The sequence below is a fragment of the Coturnix japonica genome, chromosome Z (assembly GCF_001577835.2).
Source record: "Coturnix japonica isolate 7356 chromosome Z, Coturnix japonica 2.1, whole genome shotgun sequence".
Classification (NCBI taxonomy): domain Eukaryota; kingdom Metazoa; phylum Chordata; class Aves; order Galliformes; family Phasianidae; genus Coturnix; species Coturnix japonica.
In genome coordinates, this window is record NC_029547.1 from 57,857,010 (window position 1) to 57,880,575 (window position 23,566).

General features: G+C 42.3%; 1 protein-coding gene across 4 annotated transcripts; it reads right to left on the reverse strand.

The window, feature by feature from the left end:
- Positions 1–1,406: 1,406 nt before the first annotated feature.
- On the reverse strand, positions 1,407–22,962 carry RNF20 (ring finger protein 20). Of its 4 annotated transcripts, none has more exons than XM_015849826.2 (20): positions 21,658–22,961; positions 20,741–20,909; positions 20,447–20,614; positions 19,787–19,934; positions 19,443–19,625; positions 18,553–18,671; positions 16,779–16,925; positions 16,547–16,624; positions 16,187–16,306; positions 14,259–14,438; positions 13,939–14,074; positions 12,516–12,637; positions 11,794–12,191; positions 8,869–8,986; positions 6,801–6,950; positions 5,756–5,968; positions 4,547–4,672; positions 3,508–3,648; positions 3,040–3,141; positions 1,407–2,808 (listed from the first exon to the last, which is right to left on the reverse strand). In XM_015849826.2, exons 2-20 carry the CDS (start codon positions 20,867–20,869, stop codon positions 2,632–2,634), a joined length of 2,955 nt encoding a protein of 984 aa, XP_015705312.1. In that variant the 5' UTR covers positions 20,870–20,909; positions 21,658–22,961; the 3' UTR covers positions 1,407–2,631. The 4 variants fall into 4 exon arrangements, with proteins under 4 accessions (XP_015705312.1, XP_015705314.1, XP_015705313.1 ...); XM_015849828.2 differs by having other exon boundaries at positions 21,643–22,961; XM_015849827.2 differs by having other exon boundaries at positions 21,593–22,961.
- Between the last annotated feature and the right edge of the window lie 604 nt (positions 22,963–23,566).

Consider the following 23,566-nt stretch of genomic DNA (forward strand, 5'->3'; position numbering starts at 1 on the left):
TAGCTCCATCAAAACAAGTTCATCTCCTGTTCCCTGCTCAGTCTCTGCCTTCTGTTTTTGGGTATTTTCCTCTGGAAAAAAATGTTCCGTAGCATTATCAAAATGGTATCAAATAGTCACTCAAACCTGAAAGCTTCCTTGCAATTCAAGGTAACAATATGATACATGGATTCCCTCTTATCAATACACAGGGGAACACTCAAAGGTTCTTGGAACTTGCCTTTTTCACCAGACTACAATCTTAGGTCAGGGAAGAATGTATTCAACCCCCACAAAATGTACAAGATAGACGGATGCAGAGAACATCAGATCTTCCTTATCATTTGTCCTGTCTTGAGCTTTGCCAACTCTACCAACAAAAGTAACCAGGAAACAAAACAACAAAAAGAGATTTTTTTTTCAGTCAGGTCTATAGTTCCAGAACCACATTAATAGACTGAGAGAGAGAAAAATCCAGACTGATTCTATAGTGAACAGTGTTCTCCATAGATTTTCATAGGATGGGAGGTATCGCTCATTCCCATGCCTACAGGCTGGAGATTGCCTGTATCAAAAGGCTGTAGAGTTCTGTCCTGTCTACATGTTGTTTGGGTCCATAATAAATTCTTCCCCCTTCAGATCATGTCTTCCCCAGGGGCTTCACTCTATTTGACAAGTAATTGTCATCTTCATAGGTTACCTCTTGATAACAGTGCTCTTCAGAAATCACACTGTGAGCCTGTAAAAACACTGCTTTACACACACACACACACCCTGCACGTGTGTGTGCACACAGCACCTCATTAGTGCTAGAGATGTTTTCTTCATCATACTTGACTACTGTCTCAGTCACTGAATTTAGATGGTTTTCTCTAAGAATATTTGCATACCTTCCCTTATTTTTCACCGAAATATTTTTAGTCCTGATACACTTTTAAGTTATTTTCATTCATTCTGGGAAGTCAAAACACCGAGTTTTTCACCACTTGTCAGTGTTTAAATTACAAGTCTGAAAATATAATCACTTCCACAATAAGATTAAACATAATAATTATCTTAAAATAAGAAATCATTTTTACCTTGGGAAGGAGTAAGAAAAAAAGTGTTTAAAACCTTATCTGTGACCCAAGTCCAGACTGTTTCAGGTGCTTGGTTGCTGCTGTACCTAGAGGGAGCCCAGCACTGTTAGTAGATGCACAAAAACAAACAAGCCAGCATTTTGTTTCTTCCACTACGCCCAGAATAAGGTGGTGAAGGCACAGCCATTATTACAGAGGTTTTTCTAGTTAACTTTTTTGAATACAGAAAGGAAGAAATTCATCTCTGTGCTTCAGAAACTTAAAGCCTGGAAAAAAACATTTCCAATAATTGGACAAAGACAGAAACATAGCTAGATATTATCAAACTTAATACAAACAGAACAGTAATCCAGATGAGAGCTTTTATTATAGCATGTGCATTACAAGATTAATCTTTGTGGCAAAACTGCACTGAAGTAATCCTTACAAATTAATTTCAGGAAACAAAGGGCAGCATCTCAGCCTAGAGGAAGATATCCACGTCAACATCAGTGGGATGCTGTTTTCAAAGGTTTTCCATTGCCTTTTCTTTCTCATTTTCCAGATGCAAAGATACGCACATGCTTTCGGCAACAGAGGCATGCTCACTAATGCAGCAGCCTTCACAGATACTTGGCCTGACACTCCAGCCTGGACAAAAAGCTTTGGATGGGGCCCCTGCCCAAGGCTTCCAGCACAAGGACGTAGAGCTGTTGGGCAGGGACCACAGAGGAGCCATGAAAATGGTGAGAGAGGCTGGAGCTCATCTCCTACAAAGAAAAGCTGAGGGAGCTGAGTTTATTTAGCTTGGAGAAGGCTCCAGGGAGATCACAGTGGCCCTTCTAATAGTTAAAAAGGAGCTTCTAAGCAGGAGGGAACCCAACTTCTACACAGCCTGATAGGGACAGGACAAGGAGGAATGGCTTTAAACTAAAAGACAAGAAAAGTAGGTTAGATATTAAGAATAAATTCTTCACTCAGAGGGCTGTGAAGCACTGCAACAGGCTGCTCAGAGAAGCCGTGGATGCCCCATCCCTGAAGGCATCCAAGGCCAGGTCAAATAGGGCCCCAGGCCGCCTGGTGTGGAGGGAAACCAGCCCCTGGCAGGGTGCTAAAAACAGGAAGGCTCCTAAGATCCCTTCCGACCTAAGCAATTCTGTAAGTCATTCCACTACATATGTAGACCAGTTCATTCTTGGTTATTGGATATTCACACTTAGCAATGCCATCATACTGACATGATTTGAAATTCAAAAAACAGCAAATTCTTCAAATAAAGACCTCATTTATTGTGCTGCAGAGCCCTTCCATGCCATCAACACAAGGCTTCAGCTAGACGTTTCCAACTTGACAGTATGAAAGTGATAAAATGGAAAGCGTCCTCTGAACCATAAAAAGAAGCAATCCACAAAAACTGAAGATAAACAAAAAGGGACAAGAAAGGAACTGAGGTCCACTACCTTTTTTGTGGTGTTTTTTTTTTTAAGCATTCCCTAAGGACGCTGCAGACTGCCCCAAAGGTGCCAGTTAGAGAAAGGGAGGGAGGCTGGGTTGGACAGCATAAGCAGAAGGTTTCGGATTCCAATGGAAAGAATCAACCAATGTAGATCCTGTGGAAGTCATTGGCACCAAAGGCAGCATTGCACTTTGGGCACTTACGCTGTCGAGTGTCATAGCGTGTTTTCACACACTCAAAACAGAAGACGTGAAAACACTTTGTTAAGACAGCATCCTTTTTGCGCATGTTACAGCACGGGCAGGTCAGTCGGGCCTGGAAGATGGAAACATTACAGTTAGGGCCTTCTGCATTGTGACAGGTATGTTAAAAGATGACTGAAGATAAAGGTCTTTCAACTTCTGCTAAGGAAAGGGTACTTTTTTCAATGCAAGATAGGCCTATGGTGCCAGAGTTCAGATAACAAATGTCAAATACTCAGAAGTGTGACTACAAAGCCTTTTGACTAAAGCGGAGTTCAAGAGAGAAACACAGACAGCTGCTCACCTTGTAATCCTTGATTTCTTCCATCAATATCTCATCACAATTAGGAACCATGTCAGGCTTCTTAGTGGTTTCCAGCTTCCTGCGTAACCTAGAAATGTCTTCCTGCATAAAAACAAGGAGACCAAATAAATGAGCAATGCCTTCTCTCCACAGCTTCTTCATGAAAGAAACAGAACTAGCACCTGACTAACTGTGCATCTAGCTATATCACTCCATTCATACTTTTATCCCAAGTGGCACACAGGAGATGATACTATCCTCTGGTACTTCTTGTATTGTCAGTTTTCAGCAGCCAAGACCTGAAACAGTCAAGACTTTATCAACCAGAAACCCAAGTAAAGTGACAAAAAAGTATTAACTAGGAAACAGTGAGGAAATTAATGCAGTTGAAACCTACTCTGACTTCACTGCACAAAGAGCAGACACCAAGGGAAACAGACATTGAAAGGTTATGCATGTGGTATATACCTCAGCCCTTTTGAAGTTGAACATCTCTTTCTCTCTAGTTACTCTGCTTTCTACTATCTCATCCTGGAAGTCATGTAGCTTCTTCTGGGCCAGCTCTAGTTGGGTTTTCAGATCATCTGCAAGCTGAGCTGCATCCATGGCCTGAAAAAAGTAAACCATCACAGAAGTAACAAACACGAAAGAAGGCCTAGTGATTTCTGGTTCCTCTATTTGTAAACTTAACACTGCTCACAAAATATGTCTAGAGCTACTGGAGATGTATATCTTTCAGATCTGTTTTTGGTAGTTTCACACTGAAGAACTGAAATAATTCCCTAAACATTATGTCAAACAGCAAAGTATCTTTCTGCCTACAAGCTCTAATAATTTAGCTTGAACATTCCTCTTCAACAGAAACAACTTGTTACATCGCAATGCATCTCACTTGGAAAACATAAATGCGCCCTCAGATTCCCTGTTAGTATTTTTAGCTTTCCATTTCCTCTTTTTCCTACTGAATTTAGAAGCAAATCTACAGTGAGGTTAGACAGAACTGCAAGATAAGGCTTTTTTGTATGGGTGGTTGTTTGGTTCTTGTTTGTTTGGGGTTTTTTTTGTCATTTTCTTGTCATTTGGCTGAATCAACTGTAATACTCAGTTTTAGCCTACAGACCAACTTAATTTAGGTATCTTACACATTTAAGACATGCCTTTGTGTTCCTTAATCATAATTTCCTTTTACTGACCTCATCTTTCCTATGAAAGCTTTAACTGATCTCAATTAGTTTAGCATCTGGCTGTTACCTCTTCTTCCCTAAGTTCCCTTTTCAAGGCACGTCAGCCCCCTACCTAATAGAGACTTTCACAGAAACAACTACAACTTAGTTATCTTTATAAATGTAAACAACAGTATATGACAGTTTAATTAGCACGCTCTTCATTGCTCCTCAGCCTTCTCATACTGTATAAGACAAGCAGGGAATATCAGGTTCCACAATGCCAGTGAGAGAGAGGAGATACCCAAGAGACAACAATTCCATCTCCAAAAGGAACTGCTCACCTTGCGTTTGTTCATTTCCAGGGCCTGTGTTCGAAGACCAAGCTCTTTCTCACCCGTTCCAATACTGCTTTGTAGCAAGTGTTCCTTCTCCTCCAGCTTACGTACAACCTGCAGCTGGGCATCCACCTTAGAAAAGGAGAGATGAGACACAGAAAGACTGAATTGAATGCCTTGTAGGTCTTCAGAGTTGTCCGTAAAACTATACGCAAAAAACTACCCCTGCCTCCTCATCACTAAAGATGGCAGTTCTTTACCTTCCCTTTTTCTTCCTGGATACAGACACACTGGCACTCCTAACAGGAATACTGAGAACTCTCTGAGGAATGCTTACAGATCTAGCAAACACCTGCAACACAAATTCATCTTCTGGTGAGTTGCTGACAGAACTGCTGCAAGACAGTAGTTCTACTTTGGTGCCAAATATGGTAGAACATGTAAGTGGAAGAACTGTTACCATAGGAAAGTGACTTCTTCAGTTTTCCTTCCACTTTCTCTTCATAACAATGAACCTGCAGGACAGCTTAGACTCATACAGCAATTTCTTACTGAGACAGATCCCTTGAAGTTCAATGGAGAATACTTCAATTAATATAAAGAACATTTCCTTCTGTTCTAACTTTGGCTGAGGCAGAGGTAATTTTCCTTAAAGTGGCTTATATGGTATTTTTAATTTCTGGCCAAAATAGTGTTGAAATCAAAATAGTATTGATAACAAATACTGTTGATAACAAATTTTAGTTGTTGACAATGCTATCTCATCAGTATAGACATGGGGTGCATAAGAAGCTATAGGAGGGCACTACTGGAACTACTGCCCTAAGCTGAACAAACAGATATTCCATCCTACATGATGTTATGCTCAGCAGTGAAATCTGAGAAAAGGAGGAAGACTAGGAGAACGTGTTCAGAGTCATGCCATTTGTCTTCCCAGATGACCAGTATGCATCATGAAGCCCTGCTTTCCTAGAAGTGGTTAAACTGCTAACAGCAAGTAGTGAATTAATTTTGCTTCTCTTGCACATGCAACTTTTTTTTACTTAGTAAGCTGCCTTTCTCTCAACCCATGGACATTTGCACTTTTGCCCTTCTCTCCTCTGTTCTACTGACGGAATACAGGCAAGCAGCTGTGAGGGTCTTAGCTACCTACCAGGATTAACTTACAGTATTTTCACCTTCCCATGGCTATTCTCTTTCCTTCTCTCAAGTTACCTGTGTCTTCAGTGTCAAAACTTGGTCTGCCAGCTCCTCCTTCTCTTCTTTCAGCAGTTTGTGAATCTGGTTGGACTTGATGCGTTCTGACATCAGCTTGAAGTTGGCATCATCCTTCTCCCGTAGCTGCTGCATCAGCCGTATGTTCTGCTCCTGCATGTCCTCAAAGGCTTGGCCTGTGACATCCATTTCTGACAGCAGAGCCTCCTCCTCCTGCAAGAGAATCACTGGCTCTGGCAGAGCTGTTTCTGGTATCACTACAATTATCCTGGACATTGTACAGACACCAGAACTAACACAGATAAAGGAAAATGCATCAGTCTTTAGGCGCTCGACAAGAGAAATGCCCTGAATTATGAAGTGGAGAAAAGGCATTCATCTTCAGAGAAACTCACAGATGCTCACTTATCTGGTGGGAAAAATCAGCTGCAGTTATTGCCAGAGTTGGGAAGAAACCACCTACCAACTTCAGGCAGCTGGCTAAATAGCTGTCATAAACTAGGCCAATTAATGCCCTAGGTTGACAACTCAACAGCTTCCAATTAAAAGGCTGTCAAGCCCTTTACACTCATGGTGCTTCATCACTGAAGTGACAAGTTGGTATAACTGTATTCTAAAGGGAAAAAAATTAAATTCTAAATAGTACACATCAAATTACTTGTTTGCCTTGCCTGTACTCAGGTCAGTCCTGCCCTGTTAACACTGGATTATGTCCTTTTTTGTAGAAGATGGTATATCACAGCACCACAGGAATGTATTAATGATATGAACTGTACATATACGAATACTATTTCACCCTCCTCTAGAGGCTGACCCAGCCATTTCTCCTCTGTGTTTTCCAGCTTGGCCTCATATATTTTCCCTACCACTTCTGCCATGAACTTTGTGATAGCTGCTGTTGAGTTTTTTCCCTCTTCAATACACAAGGACAAACCTCATGCATCTCTGAAACATATGACAATGTTAATTCTGTCTCCCTAGCAGTAAACTAAAGACACTTATTTCTCAAATGCACACGCCATGACAGAACTCACTAGAAACTCACCTGTTTAGCCATGGCTAGCTTCTTCTGTAAATACTCAATCTGTTCCTCCACTGCTCGGATCTTCCGAAGGGCATCCTCATCAGCCATCTTTTTACTCTCCTTTTTCTCCTTGTCTTCCAATTCTTTCACTCTCTGCCTTAGTTCTTCCAGCTTAAGAAAAGACAAGACAGAAAAGACGCTAAATGCAAGAATGTGGCCTGAGCTTTGTTAAGCACCCGTTTGCTCCACAGTTCTTCAAAACATTAGAAAAACTGCCTTCTAAGCACAGGAAAATAAAATCCAGCTCCTCTCAACAGGACACCAAAATACTCGCAGACAAACCATTAACGTGAGCTTTAAGATTAAGACCTTTATTTCAGAGCCCTGGAAAATTCAACAGCACCTTCATAACACTAATGACACTTGTTTCTTGCATTCATATATCTAAGACTATGTGGAAGAAGAGCACCTGCTCCTTTAAAGGCATCTGGTCAAGCACCTTTTTCAGTGCAAGAGGGAAGAAAAAAAAGAAGAAACCATAAACAAAACATGGAAACACAAACCTGACTGACAAAACAAGGAAACCAAACCTGGTGAGTCACGCTAATTGATGAGGGAATGTCAGATCATTTAATCCCAAGAAGGTCATCTGACTGGGGACCTTGCCAACTAGGAAACCAAGGTGGAAAAAAAGGAAGAGGCCAGAAACAAGATACACAGAGGCACTGACCTGAGCAGACAAACACGCATACAATAACAACAAGCAAACCTTGTCAGTCCCAGTAATTGCCAGGCTTTCAAAAAACTAGAGGTGCTACTTCCAGGAAGACTAAATTGGGCTTTGCGATGGAAAAGACTAGACCAGAGGGGGTCTGAAATAAGAAGGCTATAGGCATCAGAGTTCTGCAAACCTCTGAGCATGGGGAAGGGGAACAAGATTAACAAAGGGGTGGGTAGACAGAAAGGACTTGGTTGTGTGTGAAACCAGACTGGTTGGCATGGTCATCTGGCTAACCGCTGCAGTCTGGCCTATCTTCTGACAGAATCTCCATATATCTTTTTCTTAACTATCTCTCTGTGAACTCACTACCCATGCCACACATATATACACTGCAAGGACTAAGTGCCAACTTTTAGTAAGACAGTTTGTGAATTGAGTAGAGAGGTCTGGGATGCAGGCAGAAGAGCCAAACTGACAGAAGGGCTGTGCTAGTACTGGAGGGATCTGCTAAAATGTGCATGCTTGTGAAACTGGACAGAACTGTGTGTACGCATGTGTACCTTCCACAGTGAATTTTTACCCCATCATGTGAAGAAGACGCAGGGGCTTGTCTATTTGTATTAATGTTTTGAGTCAAGTACGTGGGCATTGCTGAAAGCAGCAGTTTGTCCATGGCAATCTGCTTGACTGCCCATGTCTGTGTCTTGTATCCTCTGTGCATGTCCCTGCCACATGTGTTTAGCATCACTACCTCTGTGCTTGCACTCAGGAAAGTAGCAGCCACATCTCTCAGCCTAGGCTGAGACCATATGTCCCCAGTCTGGGCTCCATTGGCTAGACAAGAGAAAGTCCTGAACCAGAGTGGTTGGAGGAGGAAATAACACCCTCTTAACATCACATTATAACTTTTTTCAGTTATCTCTGCAGCTTCACTCATATGGAACATTTTAAATTTTCATTTCCAAATTATTGTTCAAGACTCAATTAAAATATGTTGGGTGATGTTCCCTGCCACATCCACTAAGAAATCTGAGACCACACTCTCCATTTTCCTAATAGCACACCTAAGTCTGCCTTTAGGTCTTTCTAAATTTTTTTAATGATGTAAAGCTGTCCTACATATAACAGATATGGAAAACTAAGAACTGCTTTGAACAACCAACCTCCTTTAACACCGATGATTAAAACACTGCCCTTCAAGAGGGCCTATCTCTTCTCAGCTCCAGACCACTCCAGCCTCTATTGTAATCAACAAATGTGAGAAAAGACCGCTCATTTTGACAACAAAGGCACCACAGTTCTGGCACAGAGTATTTGTAAAGAAGTTTTAAGAAGTATGTTTGAGGAAAAAATGGCAATGAGGTTTACCTCTGCTTTTGCCTTCTTCTCAGCTGCCATGAGCTGCACTTTGTCTCTCTGCTCTTTGGGTGCAGAGCGGTACATATCTAACAACAGCTTCATCTCCTTCTGGCTCTCCTGAGCCTTCCTGTAAAGACAGAGATAGAGGACTGTAAGAACAAAGCAGAAAAGCTACAATATCACATATTCAATAATATTCTCTCTGCATTCCACACTGCAGGTACATAGAGTCTTCTTCCATGGCTCATTTCACTCTGGTAAATGCAAGTTGAAAGCTGCAAAGAACAGGTTCAGGCACACATGGGTTGAAAAGCCAACAGAACACAGGGTGAAGGAAGCATGTATCCTGAAAATAAGCAATAGCTATCCATCTCTACTTTAGTACTGATCTAAGATACATGGGAACTGTTGAATCATGGCCTGAACCTCTGATTGATCACCTGAGAACACTGAGTCAGGTGCAGGAGCACAAGTGAAGGCAATTCACTTGTGTGATCGGAAGGGGTAGAGTCTGGCTGCACCTCTCCTATACCCCACTTAAGGACTGACTGCCACTAAGGAAGGATCTCTCCCTGCAGAAAGCTCCTCATGGAGTTTCTTGTGAGCGTACAACACTGATGAGCACTTTTCATTTAAAAAAAGTTAATCTCTGATTAACTTTTCCAACGTGATGATTATGTATCAGCTTAACTTCTCTATATCCTATACAACGTATATTTACTGATCCTACATTTGGTGAGCCAGGCAGTCCAAATACATTAAAAAAATATAATGTCTTTTTTATGGAATCTTGATAAATGGGTCAGGGGGAGAACACTACCCCCTTACATGAAATGATTCCGGGACATATCTCAGGATTTCTGGGATCTCCCTGTTAGGAGTTAGCAACCATCACTGAAAAATGGGGTTCCCTACATGTGATGGGAAATATCTCTGTGGAGGACCTTCAAAATTACATTTGTGAACTGGGTAGCAATACTGAGAAGCAATATACAAAGACTCATTTGAAAGCCCAGATATGGTAAGATTCTCAGCAGGTATGAACAACTTGATCCTACAACAGGCCCTTTCCCATCTACACCAGGTCTCTAGTATCTATACTGAAACCCCTGGTAGCCTCAGTCTGTGCTCCAGCAGGCTGCCCAATTAGTAGCTGATTTGGGAGAGACAAAGTGCATGCAGACCAGGTGCAATATTCACAAATTAGAAGAAGCAGAAATACTCCCAGTAATTAAAACCAAGAAGCCAGTTGTACAAAATCCTCAATTGGGGTCTGCAAGGTTTTCCAGAAAGCAAATGTTTAACAGTCTTATCTGGGCTGGGGTTCAATTTGCAAAAATTGATCACCAGCCCAATCATGTCCTCCTCCAGCTATGGAGACAGCTGAAGGATAATCAAAAATTTCAAAATTACCCTAAAAAACTGAGGGTAAGAATTATAGGTAGAATACTAATAACATAGAACCCAGTGGGTTTCATAATCCCTAATAGGAAGAAGCCCCCTCAGGTGTCTCAGGCCACAGTGCCTGAGCCACCAGAAATAAGAGATTTGGCCGTAAGACAGTTTAAGGTGTGACAAGGGACATTAGTCCCCCCAGGGCCTCCAGATGGGACCAGAGGCCCTATGTTGAACTAACAATTTTTTGGTCCCAAAAGAATATACAGAGTTATGGTGTTGGTTGACACAGGGGCAGAAACATCAATAATCTATGGAGATCCAACTAGATTTGATGGTGATAGAGTGATAACTGGAGGTTTTGGGGGACATCCCATCTTGCTAGAGGACACAGTCCTCTCCAGCAATGGCAGGTGGATTACACTGGGTCCCTCCCTCAGTCTGAGGGGGTGAGATATGCCCTGTCCTGTGCTGATATGGTACAGGTGGATGGGGCATGCCCTAATACAAGCTGAAGTGTTGACCCAGGATAGAAATACAGCCTGTATCTTACCTTGGAGGGCAGACCTTCCCCTCCTGGTACCTTTGAAACATCTGTATTACTCCCCGTGAGTCTTTGAGCCTCTAGGACCACCGGAAGAAACAAAATGTCCTCAAAGCATTCCAGTGCTGCTGTCAGATCATGTGCAGCATCTGGTGATGGTCTGCATGGGACTGATGGAGCATAGGATGGACCTGCACCTCACAACCACATGCCTCCAGTAACATCATCAAGCACTGGCCCATGGAAGAACATGAACTTTCATCAATCATCACTCGCCTAAATTGTGTCAACATGCATTGCAATGGGAAATTGTATAAGCATTGCAATGTGTTGAATTTCTGTATTAGGGAAGACTCACCCTCTAGTTAACTCAATCATTGGTTCACATGGTGAAGTGGTGGAGTGTATGGGAACTGCTGAACCTCTGATTGATCGTCTGAGGTGAGCACTGAGTCAGCTGTGGGAGCACAGGTGAAGGCAATTCACCTGTGTGATCAGAAGGGGTGGAGCCTGGCTCTACCTCTCCTACAACCCATCTAAGGACTATTACTGAGAAAGAATCTCTCTCTGGAGATTGCTCCTTGTGGAATTTCTTGCGAGTCTACAACACCAGTGAGTGCTTTTCATTTGTCCCTGATAATCTTTTCCGACACGATAATCGTACCAGTTTAACTTCTCCATATTCTTTACATCTGTATGCTTAATGATCGTACAGAAGAGACCACTGTGCCCTTCATTAGTAACATGCTGCTGTTGAGTTTTACACAATTGCAGTGACAGCTGCTTGACACAGAGTATGAAGTATGTGGTTTGGTATTCACACTTGCTTCTATTCTGAGTGAAATGTTATTATGCTGTCCAAAACATAATCTGATGGAAAGTGTTACAAACTTCTAATTTCCAGAACAAATTACCTAAGAGCTGCAAGTGATCTCATACAAACACTTGAGTTTGGGCATAACTCACAAAAGAAAGGGAGAAACAGCAAATCTTACTTGAGCTCAGCCTTCAACTGCTTGATCACTTCAGCCTCCTTCTTTCTTCCATCTTCATGCTTCCCTTTCTCCTTCTCTTTGGACTCTCTCTCCTTCTCAGATTCCTTCTGTTTCTGTTTTTCTCGCTCCCGCTCCTTTTCTTTTTCTTTCTCTTTCTCTCGCTCCCTCTCTTTCTCTTTTTCCTTTTCTCGTTCCCTTTCCCTCTCCCGTCTTTCGCGCTCCCGTTCCTCTTCATCTCGCCTGGCCTTAACTTCACTAGCTTCTTCAGAAGCAGCTTTAGGAGCAGACACTTGGGCAGAAGGGTCATCGGGCTCCTGTTTGATCTCTGGAGGCTCCTCCTTTGTGTCTTCAGTGCTGGACTGGGATTGCAGAATAGCACTACCACTACGAGAACGGATCTGTCATGGAACAGCAACAGGTAAGACAGAGAAGGAAATAAGACATCAGGTTACCAGCTAGAAACTTGTATGACAGTTATCTGCCTATCTGGTCTTCCCAAACTGCTTGCATGTTTCCTCTAACACTGTTCACAGAGCTCTATAAAGCTACAGAAGGAAGACAATTCATCTGTTAAGTGGAAAGAAGAGCATGGAACTCCATCAGAAATGATGCTGCATCTTGCACACCATAACAGAAAAGCTGATACTAAAGGTAAAGACTGACAGCATCCACACTTTCACTAAGCGTTTTCTGCTCTTTACTGGCATTTTGTATTTATATACCTTGCTCAAGTCAGATTGGGCCTCTCTCAGTTTGCGTTTGTATCTTAATACCTCTCCCTTCAGCTGGTGGTTATGATTCTGGAGGCTGCTGATGAGATGACGCATCTCCCGATTAATCGGGCCTAGAAAAACAGAAAAACAAATGTAACAAAACACACTTTCACTCATTTTTTTGTAGACTTTCATAGTGAGGGAGTGACAAGAGACAAAAATAGGACTATAATCATTCCACCACACAACACATTCACAGGAAAGTCATACCAGCTTCATAAGCTACAATAAGTCTCTGGAGATTTCCAGTCCTAGTTTCCCCTTTACTTTTTTCCTCCCAGCATTCCTTGAAGGAAAAATACATCTTTTTAATTTGATAAGGCTGTGACGGAGCTAATTTTCTTCATAGCAACTCATATAGCATTGTTTTAGATTTAGGAACCAAAACAGTGATGGTAACATGCAAACGTTGTGGCTACTGTTGAACTATGTCTGCATGTTGTCAAGGTCTTTCCTCTTTCTTATTATGTGCCCCCAATAAGTAAATTGGGGGTACAAAGGAAGTTGAGAGGAAACAAAGCAGATAAACCAAACTGACCAGAGAGATACTCTATGCTATGTAGTGTTATCAATGAAAAGTGAAAAAGAAGGGAGATTTAAAACAGTTAGCCATTTTATGCTTGTGAACTGACTTCACATCAGCATGGAGGGGTGAGGTGGGGAGGGTGAGTGACTACTTTGCATCACCTATTTTTATGCTAATCAAACTTTGTTTTGTTTGTTTGTTTGTTTTTAATCTTGAGCTGTAAGTTTTCTTGCTTTTACTCTTTTTCTCATCTACAAGGACAGGCTGAGGGAGGCTGGGACCTTACAGCTGCCTTCCAGTACCTGAAGAGGGCCTACAGGAAAGCTGGGGAGGGACTTATAAGGGCATGTAGGGAGAGAATGAGGAGAAATGGCTTTAAACTAGAACAGGAGAGAATGAGAAGAAATGGGCTTAAACTACAACAGTGTACATTAAGACTTGATATTGGGAAGAAACTCTTTGCTATGAGGATGGTAACACACTGGAACTGGTTGCCCAGGGTTGCGGATCTCTGTGGCTGTGAGCAATCTTATCTTCTGGGAGGTGTCCCTGCCTGCAGCAGGAGGGTAGGAACTAGATGATCTTAAAGATCCCTTCCAACTCAAACCATTCTAGCACTCAACAATCCTATGAAAATGAAACATTTTGCAACACCTAAGAGGACATCAGATAACATGGAACAGGCTTCTGAAACTTGTCAGGACAGGTACTTAAAAATGACAGAAAAAAATAAAATCATGCTAAGTGTTTTGCTGCAATGCAACCTCTAATGGGGCTGCTTTTTCTAAAAAAGAAACAAACAAACAACAAGGAAAAAAAACCACACACAGCAGAAGAACCTCATACCTGCTTGCTCATTGGCAGCAAGTGTCTGTTCAAACTCGATCCTCAACATCTCATACTCTTTGCGGACTTGTGCCAGGGTGTCCTCTAACTGAATTACTTCTGTGCGTAGTTTCTTGTGAAGGCTGACCTCATCCCTCTGGGGAGTAAGAAGGAGATAGAACTTGGTGCTATGACCTGGGAGTGTCTCTCACCTCATTAGCAGAAGAACAGATGAATTATTGCCAGGAAGAAATTTCCTGAGCATTCCCAGAGCCACTCAGATCAACAGCAACAGTTAGTGGCTGACAAGGTTCTCTGGTTTAATGGAGCAGATGTACTACCTCAATTAGTTCCACCTGGCGCTGGTGTGTGGTACGAGTGCCATGAAGTAATGTACGGGCCTCATCAAGGTGTGCCTTCAGCTGCAGACTCTCATTATACAGAACAGAAAACTGTGACTGCATGCAGCGATATTCTGGAGTCTCCTTCACAGCTTCTTCCACTGCTCGTCGCAGCTCAACCTGGTCAGGAGACAAGAAGGTGTCACAGGAAGTAACATCATTTCCTTGACTATAATAGTGAATTAAGCTGCCACAAGCAACTTTTTAATGGCAACAGAAAAAATATCTTAAAACCAACAAAGAAAAAACGTAAAACCTTAACAGCACTGCTGAGAAATGGATGTAAGATATGCTTAAGTATCGATTAAAAAAAGTCTGTGCTTTGTCTCTGCTGATACATACAAAGCTGTTTCTCTCACAGAGTCACACAGTAAGATTTCTTCACTTTCAGGTTTTGCACCAATTCATCTCAAATATACGAGTTTGGGATGCACAATAAATATTTTCAACTGATTTACTCTAAAATCATAAAGATGTAAATGAATTAGGACAGAAACACAGAAAAATATGACTGTAAGTTAGAAAAAACTAAGTGCCAGTAAGAGACGCATTAACAGAAAGCAAATGAGAGAAAGCACAGAATCTGAATTTTACCACAGAAAACTTGGCAAATAGGTGTGACTTGAAGCAGTGAAACAATACACACACACACACACAATGCTCAATACTAACAAAGAGAAAAAGAAAGCTGTATGCCAAGTGGTGTTCCTCTCAAAACAAACTTACATGGATAAACAGCATTTACTAGTGCCTCATTTCTGGTGTCTCATCTCCAAAACTTAAGTATCAGCTCAGATGTTCCTACTATCAGGCTAAAGTAAGTATAAGATAAACAGAATCCAAATTTTATCTACTACAGATTCACAAATCTGTGTTATTCACAAATTTTTGTGTTATTATCACTAAGATATAAGAAATTCGTATGTTGTTTCCTCTCTATATGTTCTACCACAAATAAAAGGTAGAAGTTAATCTATTCTTTCCAGAATCTCCTATTCAATTTCCCCAGTTCCACTCACATGGAGTTGAGGGAAGGTTAAAGAGGAGAAATAATAATGAGATATCATTAAAACATACTAAAGGAATGGAACACAACTGAGAACAGGAAATAAAAAATTAGAATTCCCACTGATGACCACACAGTGTCACCAATGCACTGAACTGCAAGCTTAAGTCAGACAAATGTGCTTATTTTGAGTATACAGCGCAACTAGAACACATAGTTTGAGTTGGCGAGAATCCTTAAAGAGTACTTAGTTCAATGAGCCCAGCATAGTCAGGAACATAGAAACAGAAAATGGTCTGGACTGGAAGGAAGCTTCACTGTATCACTGTACACCTTGATTCAGCCATTAAGGAAAAAAAAAACAAACCACCATATTTTTAAACTAAGAGGATAGTTTGTGTATAAGTATTACCCATTGTGTCTACAGGCTCTGGTAAAAACAAATTCTCAATTTTTCAATAAGGCCCCTTTGAATATTTCAAGGTTGCAATAATATACTCCCAAAGCCTTATCTTCTCCAGCTCTGAACAACTCTTACTCACAGCATTTCCTCATAGGAGAGTGCTTCATTATTCTGGTCATTATCATGCCACTCCTCTAGATCCAACCTAAAAGCTTATTGTCTTTAAGGTGCTTGGAACCCCAAAGCTGGATGCAGTACTCCAAGCAGGGTTTCACAAGAGTGAACCACAGAATGACCTCTCTCAGCCAGCTAGGCATGCTTTTTATGTGGCTCAATATACAAACAGCAAGTACAGAACAGAAAAATATTAATAAGGATTCCCAGAGATACAACACAGCATGACAGGTGGGCACAGGCCACACAAAAATCTTCATCTTCAGAAAGGTATAGACATCTCACCTTGAGTTTTTCATTCTGTGATGTTACTTCCTGAAGATCATGGCGTAGTTCCTCTAACTCATTGAGACGATTCCCAGCAAGCTCTTTATTCTCTTCCAGCTCTGCATTCATCTCCTCAAACTGTTGGGATGTATAGTGTTAATCAAGTGATTAAGGACCAGGTAACGCTACCAAGTGACAGACCCTAATTCCCCCAGATTTGTTTCATAGCAGGGAAACTTATAAGGAAATACAATGGTTTGTCAAGGCCCCCCAGGAGATCTGTAGTAAAGGATGTTTTTAATTCTGTAACAAACCAAAATCCAACACATAAGCTCTCCTTGAATATATTCTTTCCCTTGAACAAAACCAAGGCCTTACCTTACGGGCATTAATGGTGATTGTGCCCCCATAAAGACTGCTCCCTGCTCCGTACACCTTGTAGCCTTTAGAATTTACCTGCAAAAAGGCAACATATTTCATAAATGCTTGATTAAATGCCAAGAATATACTACAGTAGCACATTCAGATTGTATATTCTGACTTCTCACAACAAAGTACACTAGGAAAAATGCCACTCAGAACTACAGCCATTTCTCTGGATGGTGCTCACCCGTTCAAGAACATCTGCCAAGTGCCGGTTAAGTCGCTGCTCTCTCTTACGGATCTTTTCAATATTCCACTGAAGGTCATCAATCATAGTCTCCAGAACAGACACTCGGGACTCTGCTGTCTCCACTTTCTCTTGCAGTTTGGAGAACTGCAGTCAAGAATATTTTAGTGACAATATTAGACAGAACCAATGATTTTTTCAGAGTGCTAAGAATTTTTTTCTTCATATTCACCATACACTGCATTCACACTCTTCATACACTTTGTGATTGTATTTTCCTATTCAGACAGCTTATTCCAAGATTAGTCTTTTAAGAAGAGAACAAGTCTGACAGCACAGCTGAAATGCCTCTACACCAATGCACATAGCGTGGGAAATAAGCAGATGAAAGCCATGGTGCAACTAGAAAACTATGGCCTAACCGCTATCATGCAAATGCAATGGGACAAATTGCACAATTAGAGCACAACAATTATGAGCTACGAGCTTTTTACAGGCAGGGAAGGCGTGGGGGAGTTGCCCTCTATGTTTAAGAGGCAGACACACTGCAAAGTGTTGGTGCTGAGAAACAGCCACAAACAGGTTGAGAGCTTATGGGCTGAAATCAGGGACCACTCCAATAAAGGTCTTCTGGTGGTCAGCATCTACTACAGGCCACCTGATCAAGAAGAGTCTGTTGACAAGGCCTTATTGCTTCAGCTACAAGAAGCAGCATGCTCATAGGTTGTCATCCTGACCAGAGACTTCAACTATCCAGTTATCTACCCAGTTGCTGGCAACCTGATGGGATGCAAACAACCCAGGAGATTGCAGGAGTACACTGAAAATAGCTTCCTGGTCCAGGCACTGGGCAGACCAACAAGAGGACAATGATTAATGAACCTGGTGCTCACCAATGCAGAAGAGATCATTAAAGGACTTAAGATTGGAGTTCATGATCTCAAGGAATATGGGACTGACAAAAAGCAAAGCCAGGTCCCTGAACTTCAGAAAAGCAAGTTATCAGCTGTTTAAATAATTATTGGATAGATCTCTTGGGAGCTCTCCAGGGAAGTTGTGGACACCCTACACACATCAGGTGTGGAACTGGGTGACCTTTAAGGTCCCTTTCAACCCAAACCACTCTATAATATTCAGTAGACTGTCCTAATTAAAAATAATTTAAAAAGGAAATAAAAATGTGGCAGAGTGCAGAAGCAGCCACCTTGCCTTACTCAAAGGTTTTTTATTGTTATTTTTAATCTTTTAAATCCTTACTATTACCTGCTCTATAAACCACCAAAGTGCCTTCAGACAAACACCGAACCAGGCCAGCATAGACACATATGGCTACAGATGCCTCATAAAGTAAGTACTGCCAATAATCTGAGTTCCTTAATGACTGTATTCATCTTACACTTCAGGCTGTAGAACTTTCACACACAGCCCGTAAAAAATAAGAGAGATGAAATGGCAGGAACAGCAAGTGTCACAGACAGCTTAGCATCATCTTACCACTTTTCTCTGTTTTGTTTGCTTCTAAAAATCAAATCCACGTAACTCATTAATCATCATATTCTGTCCTTCTGAGATATAACAGTCAAATCCATACTAATTATACAGAAAAATCTACATAGAAAAACTCTTTCCATAACCTTTGTTCAGAACCTGAATTTCCATTCTTGTCCTTGCTGCCTTTCTCTAAGGCAATGAACTGCTTTGCAAACAGATTATTTTAAATGGAAAATAATCAAGTACAGTATCCAAAACAGACCCCCCCCCCCCCCCTTTATACCTCCTGAGACATTATTCGGTGCTTCTCCTGAAGAAGATCAGCCAGCTCCTGTAGACGTCCATTCTCATGTGACAAGTAGGAATTAAGCTCCAAGACTGCTTCTTCCATCAATGAAATATCTGAGACAGGCAAAAAGAAAGAGAAGTAAATAAAGAAAGCAGCTTCTAAAACAGTAAAAGAGAAGAGTTAAAAGGAGTTTATCTTGTTAACTGCTTCTTGCTACATTTCTCCAGCAGGGGGTCCTTGAAGTAGTATCTTGTACTAACCAAGCCAAAGAGCTTTGCCATTTAACATACCACTTGTTTCTGACTGCCTGTTACCATCTCTTAATGCCAGAAACCATTTCAATCATGTCAGTATCTGCAACACAGAAACATTCTTCTATCACATCAACATCCTACTGCAGGTCAAACTCACATGCAAACCTATTTCAACACATACTAATAAACCAAACGACAAAATAAAACTGAGTACAGGCTCACAATACCACTGGCATTACTGCAACAGCCTGAGACTGCCAGCTAGGAAATGCAAGTGAGAAGTCCAGCATCAGTGCACAATATTGGTTTCATTTCCTCACTGGTAAGCCTGACAAGGTTCAATCTGTAGCCTCTCAGGTGAGCAAGCACACTACAGACAGAAACAAACCTCTCCTCAGCCCAGCGCTGTGGGTAGAACTCTCGGCATTCAAATTCAGAGGCAGTTACCATATTCTCCTAGTACTCGCCTTTACTGGAGGTTTTGATAAATAGGTATTATGAGAGGAAAGCAATTTTATATGAGCTTAAAGCCTAGCCATCCTTAATACTTAGAATGCAAGATCACATCTAAGATGGAATTAGACAGGGATCCTTGAGAGTCAGCCAGGGATCCACCACTTTTGGTCCTACCTCCACTATTCAGCTTGTGTGACAGCACATCCACTTTCTCCTGCAGCTTGTCATACATTGTCACAATCTGGGCAACAGCACGCCGAGATGACTCCACACGCTCTTGCAGCTGAGATTCTATCTCCTCACTAGTACTGCTGGCTAGGGTTGCTAGGAAGGAGAATGCTGGCTCCAACCCTTCACCTGGAAACAGAAAGAAGTGCAAAAAGTAAATACACTGGCAGAAAAACAACACCAGTCTTCATAATCAGAAAGCCTGTAACAGCCTTTAGAAAAAAAAAAAAAATCAGGAGCATCCACAACTGAAATCCATCTTTTCCACTGTCCCCAGCCACATGCTTCACCTCTTTCCCTTTCATCTTTGCGTTCCTGATTACTGTCTGAGTCTGGTTCGGGTTCTGGTACCACAAGTGCTTTTCTTTCAGACAAGAGGTCTCCAAGGCCTTGGTCCAGGTCAAAACGTTTAAGGATGATGCGGATATTTTCATCAAACTGAGAAATGAGAAAAGACAAGACAAAGGATGAATGTGTAGGTAAACAGAAGGCACAAGGAGAGCAACATTAATAAAATACACATATCACTCCAAAAGCAATGCCTCCTATTTATTTCATCTGAAACTACAACAGATAAAAAGAGCACAATGACATTATTTGATTGAGCAAATACTCAGCTACACAACTCTATTTTTCAACACAATCATCACCATTAGCTATGCATTTTCATCAGCAACAAACAGCAGCCTGCATGCCACATGCCATGCCAGTGGAGGTTATTCACTGTTTCATAGCTGCTATGGACACCCTTGCTTCACAAGCACTTCCATGTCAGATGCCATTCTGTCAGCCTGCCCCTCTGCTGCCATCTGTCACGCAGCAACAAAACGTAACAGAATACTGTCGGGAAGGTTCAAACTTCACTGCCATACAACTAGCTTCTAATATTGTGGGCCAACAGAATGAAATAGGAGGCATTACTTTCAGAGCAGCCCTAGCATATTACTAACTTGATTCCAGTAACGGTTGATAATCAGCAGAGAGGCATCATCAGTCGCCTGCCGACGCTCTAGCTTCTCAATGTGTTCCCGTAGCTCATCTTCAATGGCTTGCCGCTGGTCAAGCATCTCTGCTAGTTTCCGGTTCTTGGTCTGTAAGGTCCGAATGTCCAACTCCTCCTGTGCAGAAGCACATGTCAGTGGCACATTCCTCACAAACCAGTTCACTAGGTTCATCAAGGAAGAGACAACTTTGTTCCCAAAGAAGAAAAAACAAGAGGTTGAGAGGCACTATGTAAGACATACCGTTGAAGAAACGCCACCAAGCTTAATGGTCTCCACTGTGGTCCCCGAGTCTTCAACCCCTGCCTTTTTCTCTGGAGGTGCAGAAGGGCCAGGCTCTGCAGCTGCCCGTTTATTGCCAGCTCCGGACATGGTGGCTGAGACATATAGGCTCCTCTTCTCCAGATTCAGCCTAATTGGTAAAGAATACCATTAAAAGAAAAACAAACGCACCAACCTAACCACAACCAATTTATTAGGGTGACAAGATACCCAACCCAGTACAGAATACACAACTCTGATGGCTTTGGAAAATAATGGTCAAAAGTTAAGTCTTAAAAGATGCCACTAGGTTTAGCACTGTGAACAGTAACATGATAAAAAGAAAAACAAAAAAAACCATCCTTCATGAGAACCACTGATCTGTGATGTTCAAATGGAAACACCGCATCTTACCATGCTTACCTTCCAGCACTTGAGGCTGGAAGGGACCTTTGCTGATGACCTGCTCAGTGCTCACAAATAAACCAGATCCAGCAAGAGCAGGGCCAAGAGCCTTCCTCGGCCAGGTTTCCACTACCTCCAGGGACTCTACAACATCCCTGAGCAACCTGTCCCACTGCCTGGCAACAACCTTCACTACCAAAACATTTTTCCTTCTGTTTTCTTGAATTTTCCTCACATACTTATTTACTAAACCAATATCTTTTTTCCTTAGAGGGTCCCCAAAATAAACAATTTTTCTCCCTCTTAACAACACCCTCCCACAACACCCACGACCCTCCGGGTACCTCGGCACCTCTCGCAGTCGCACAGCACTAACCGTCCCGCTAGGCCCACCCCAACAGCCGCCAGCCGCCCCTCCTCCACACACACCTCACTCACTGCCCGGTGCAGCCTGACTAGGCCCGGCCGCCCTCACCCACCCTAAAACAACCCACCGACTCCCGTTGCGTTCCTCAGGCCCTCCGGAAGGCAAACCCTCGATGGGCCAATCCTAAAGGCGGCGGAGGGAGCTGTCGCACAGCGCTGCCCTCAGCAGCGGCCGCCCCTTCCGGCGGCCATTTCGCCCTCACTAGTTATGGAAGCTCGGTGGGCCGCCGTTTGCCCTAGCCTAACATGGCTGCCGTTGCCATGGTGCTGCCATGGCGCCTGAACGCGGCTCCCTTGCCGTTAAGGAAAATGGCGGCCGCCGCCTGAGGAGCGCTCTTGCCCTTCAGAGAAACGGCGACTGCTCGAGCTCCCTGTGGTGCCGTTTGCCCACATCCCGTAGCCCGCATGGCTGTACGCCCTTACAGCTCTCCGGAAGAAAAACAATAAATAAGCCGAAATTGCCATCACAACCGGAGCCGGAGGCTGAGGAGAAGCTGCACCTGCCTCTGCAGAACATGAAAAGCACAAAACAGAATACTTCTACCAGATGCCATCAGGCTGATAACAGCCCTATGTCAGTGCTCACAGGAAGTTTGCAGCCAAAACAGAGTTCTTGTTTTACCATCTCCCCAGCAGCTATCTTTGCTTGATATACCACAGACAGCAAAACAGATATTGCAAATCAGAAGGACCTACAAAGCTTCAATGTTGGCTCTCCCTCAAGTTGCAAAAGCAGTAACGTATGCCAAAATCTGTTATGAAAGTCCTACAAATTGTCTTGAAAATTCTTCTCGCTGCCAAGATGCTGAGACACAGTGTTGTGAACTGTTCAGTCATCACCCAGGTACATCTGGGCAGGCACTATACAGCTAGGTGGTGAAATGTGGAAGCGTGGCACACCCAGGGCTCTATCTGTAAGATCTTTCATCCTGTAGAACTGTGCTGCTTCAGGGAGAAAAGGCCATATGGAAGAAAGCATGATTGCTGATCTTGATAAAACATGTTAGAGAAACTGTCTTAGCGAGTGGCTAACAGAAGGCTCTGCCCTAGAGGTTCTGTACCCTGGAATCTATTGAGAGAACAGCAGAAGACAGATTTATCACAAAGACAGAAGAGGAAAGCTTCAGCCAGTCAGTCCCTGATGCTGCCAGTGACAGATGGAGAAGGGGACTGCAAGTTGCAAACACCAGGAAACAGGCCAGAAAATGGACTTGAGGACTTCACTAAGAGGCAGCTAGCTTAAGGTAATAAGCTAGAAAAATTCATCTTTGGGCAACCACTGTGAAACAGCAAAGCAGAGCAGTATGCAGGCACAGCTGATTAACTGACCTAAGAGAGCTAACCTGGGGCCTAAATTAAATAAACTTGCTATAAACCATTGTTTGGTGGAGAAAAAAAAATATCTTTTGTTGTCAGCACAGATTAGCATTTCATTTGCTAGGCTGTAAACTGAAAGCATTGAAGTTACTTACCAGACACAGTTACCACTGAAGAGCATATATGAAACATAGCACATCCTGTATTTGTTTGTGTGTGTTCACAGCCTGCTACATTGGGTTACATTCTCAGAAAGTTAGTCCTACAATGTACAGCTCTAGCACTGCAATACTTATGATACGTCTAGGAAGAAAATTATATTTTACCTTGATTAAGGAATAAAATTCCACTGTCATATGACTAGAACTCATTTGGGCAGAAATGTAATTACACTTTGCACAGAAATCCTTAACTTATTTTTGCCTTGCAGACATCTTACTTCCCTAATTGTCTCCCTCCTGCAGAGAAGCACTTGATGCTGTAAGCTAAGTAGAGAATACAGGTGTGAATACAGGATGTCATTAGGTGGCTGTATCTTATAAAATAATGAGTTCTGTGAAACATGCCTTACATAATTCCTCCTCCTGTTTAGTAAATAACAAGGGTGGCACTTTATGCATAATTCAGGCATTTGCATTGTACATGGTAACTTCTACACTG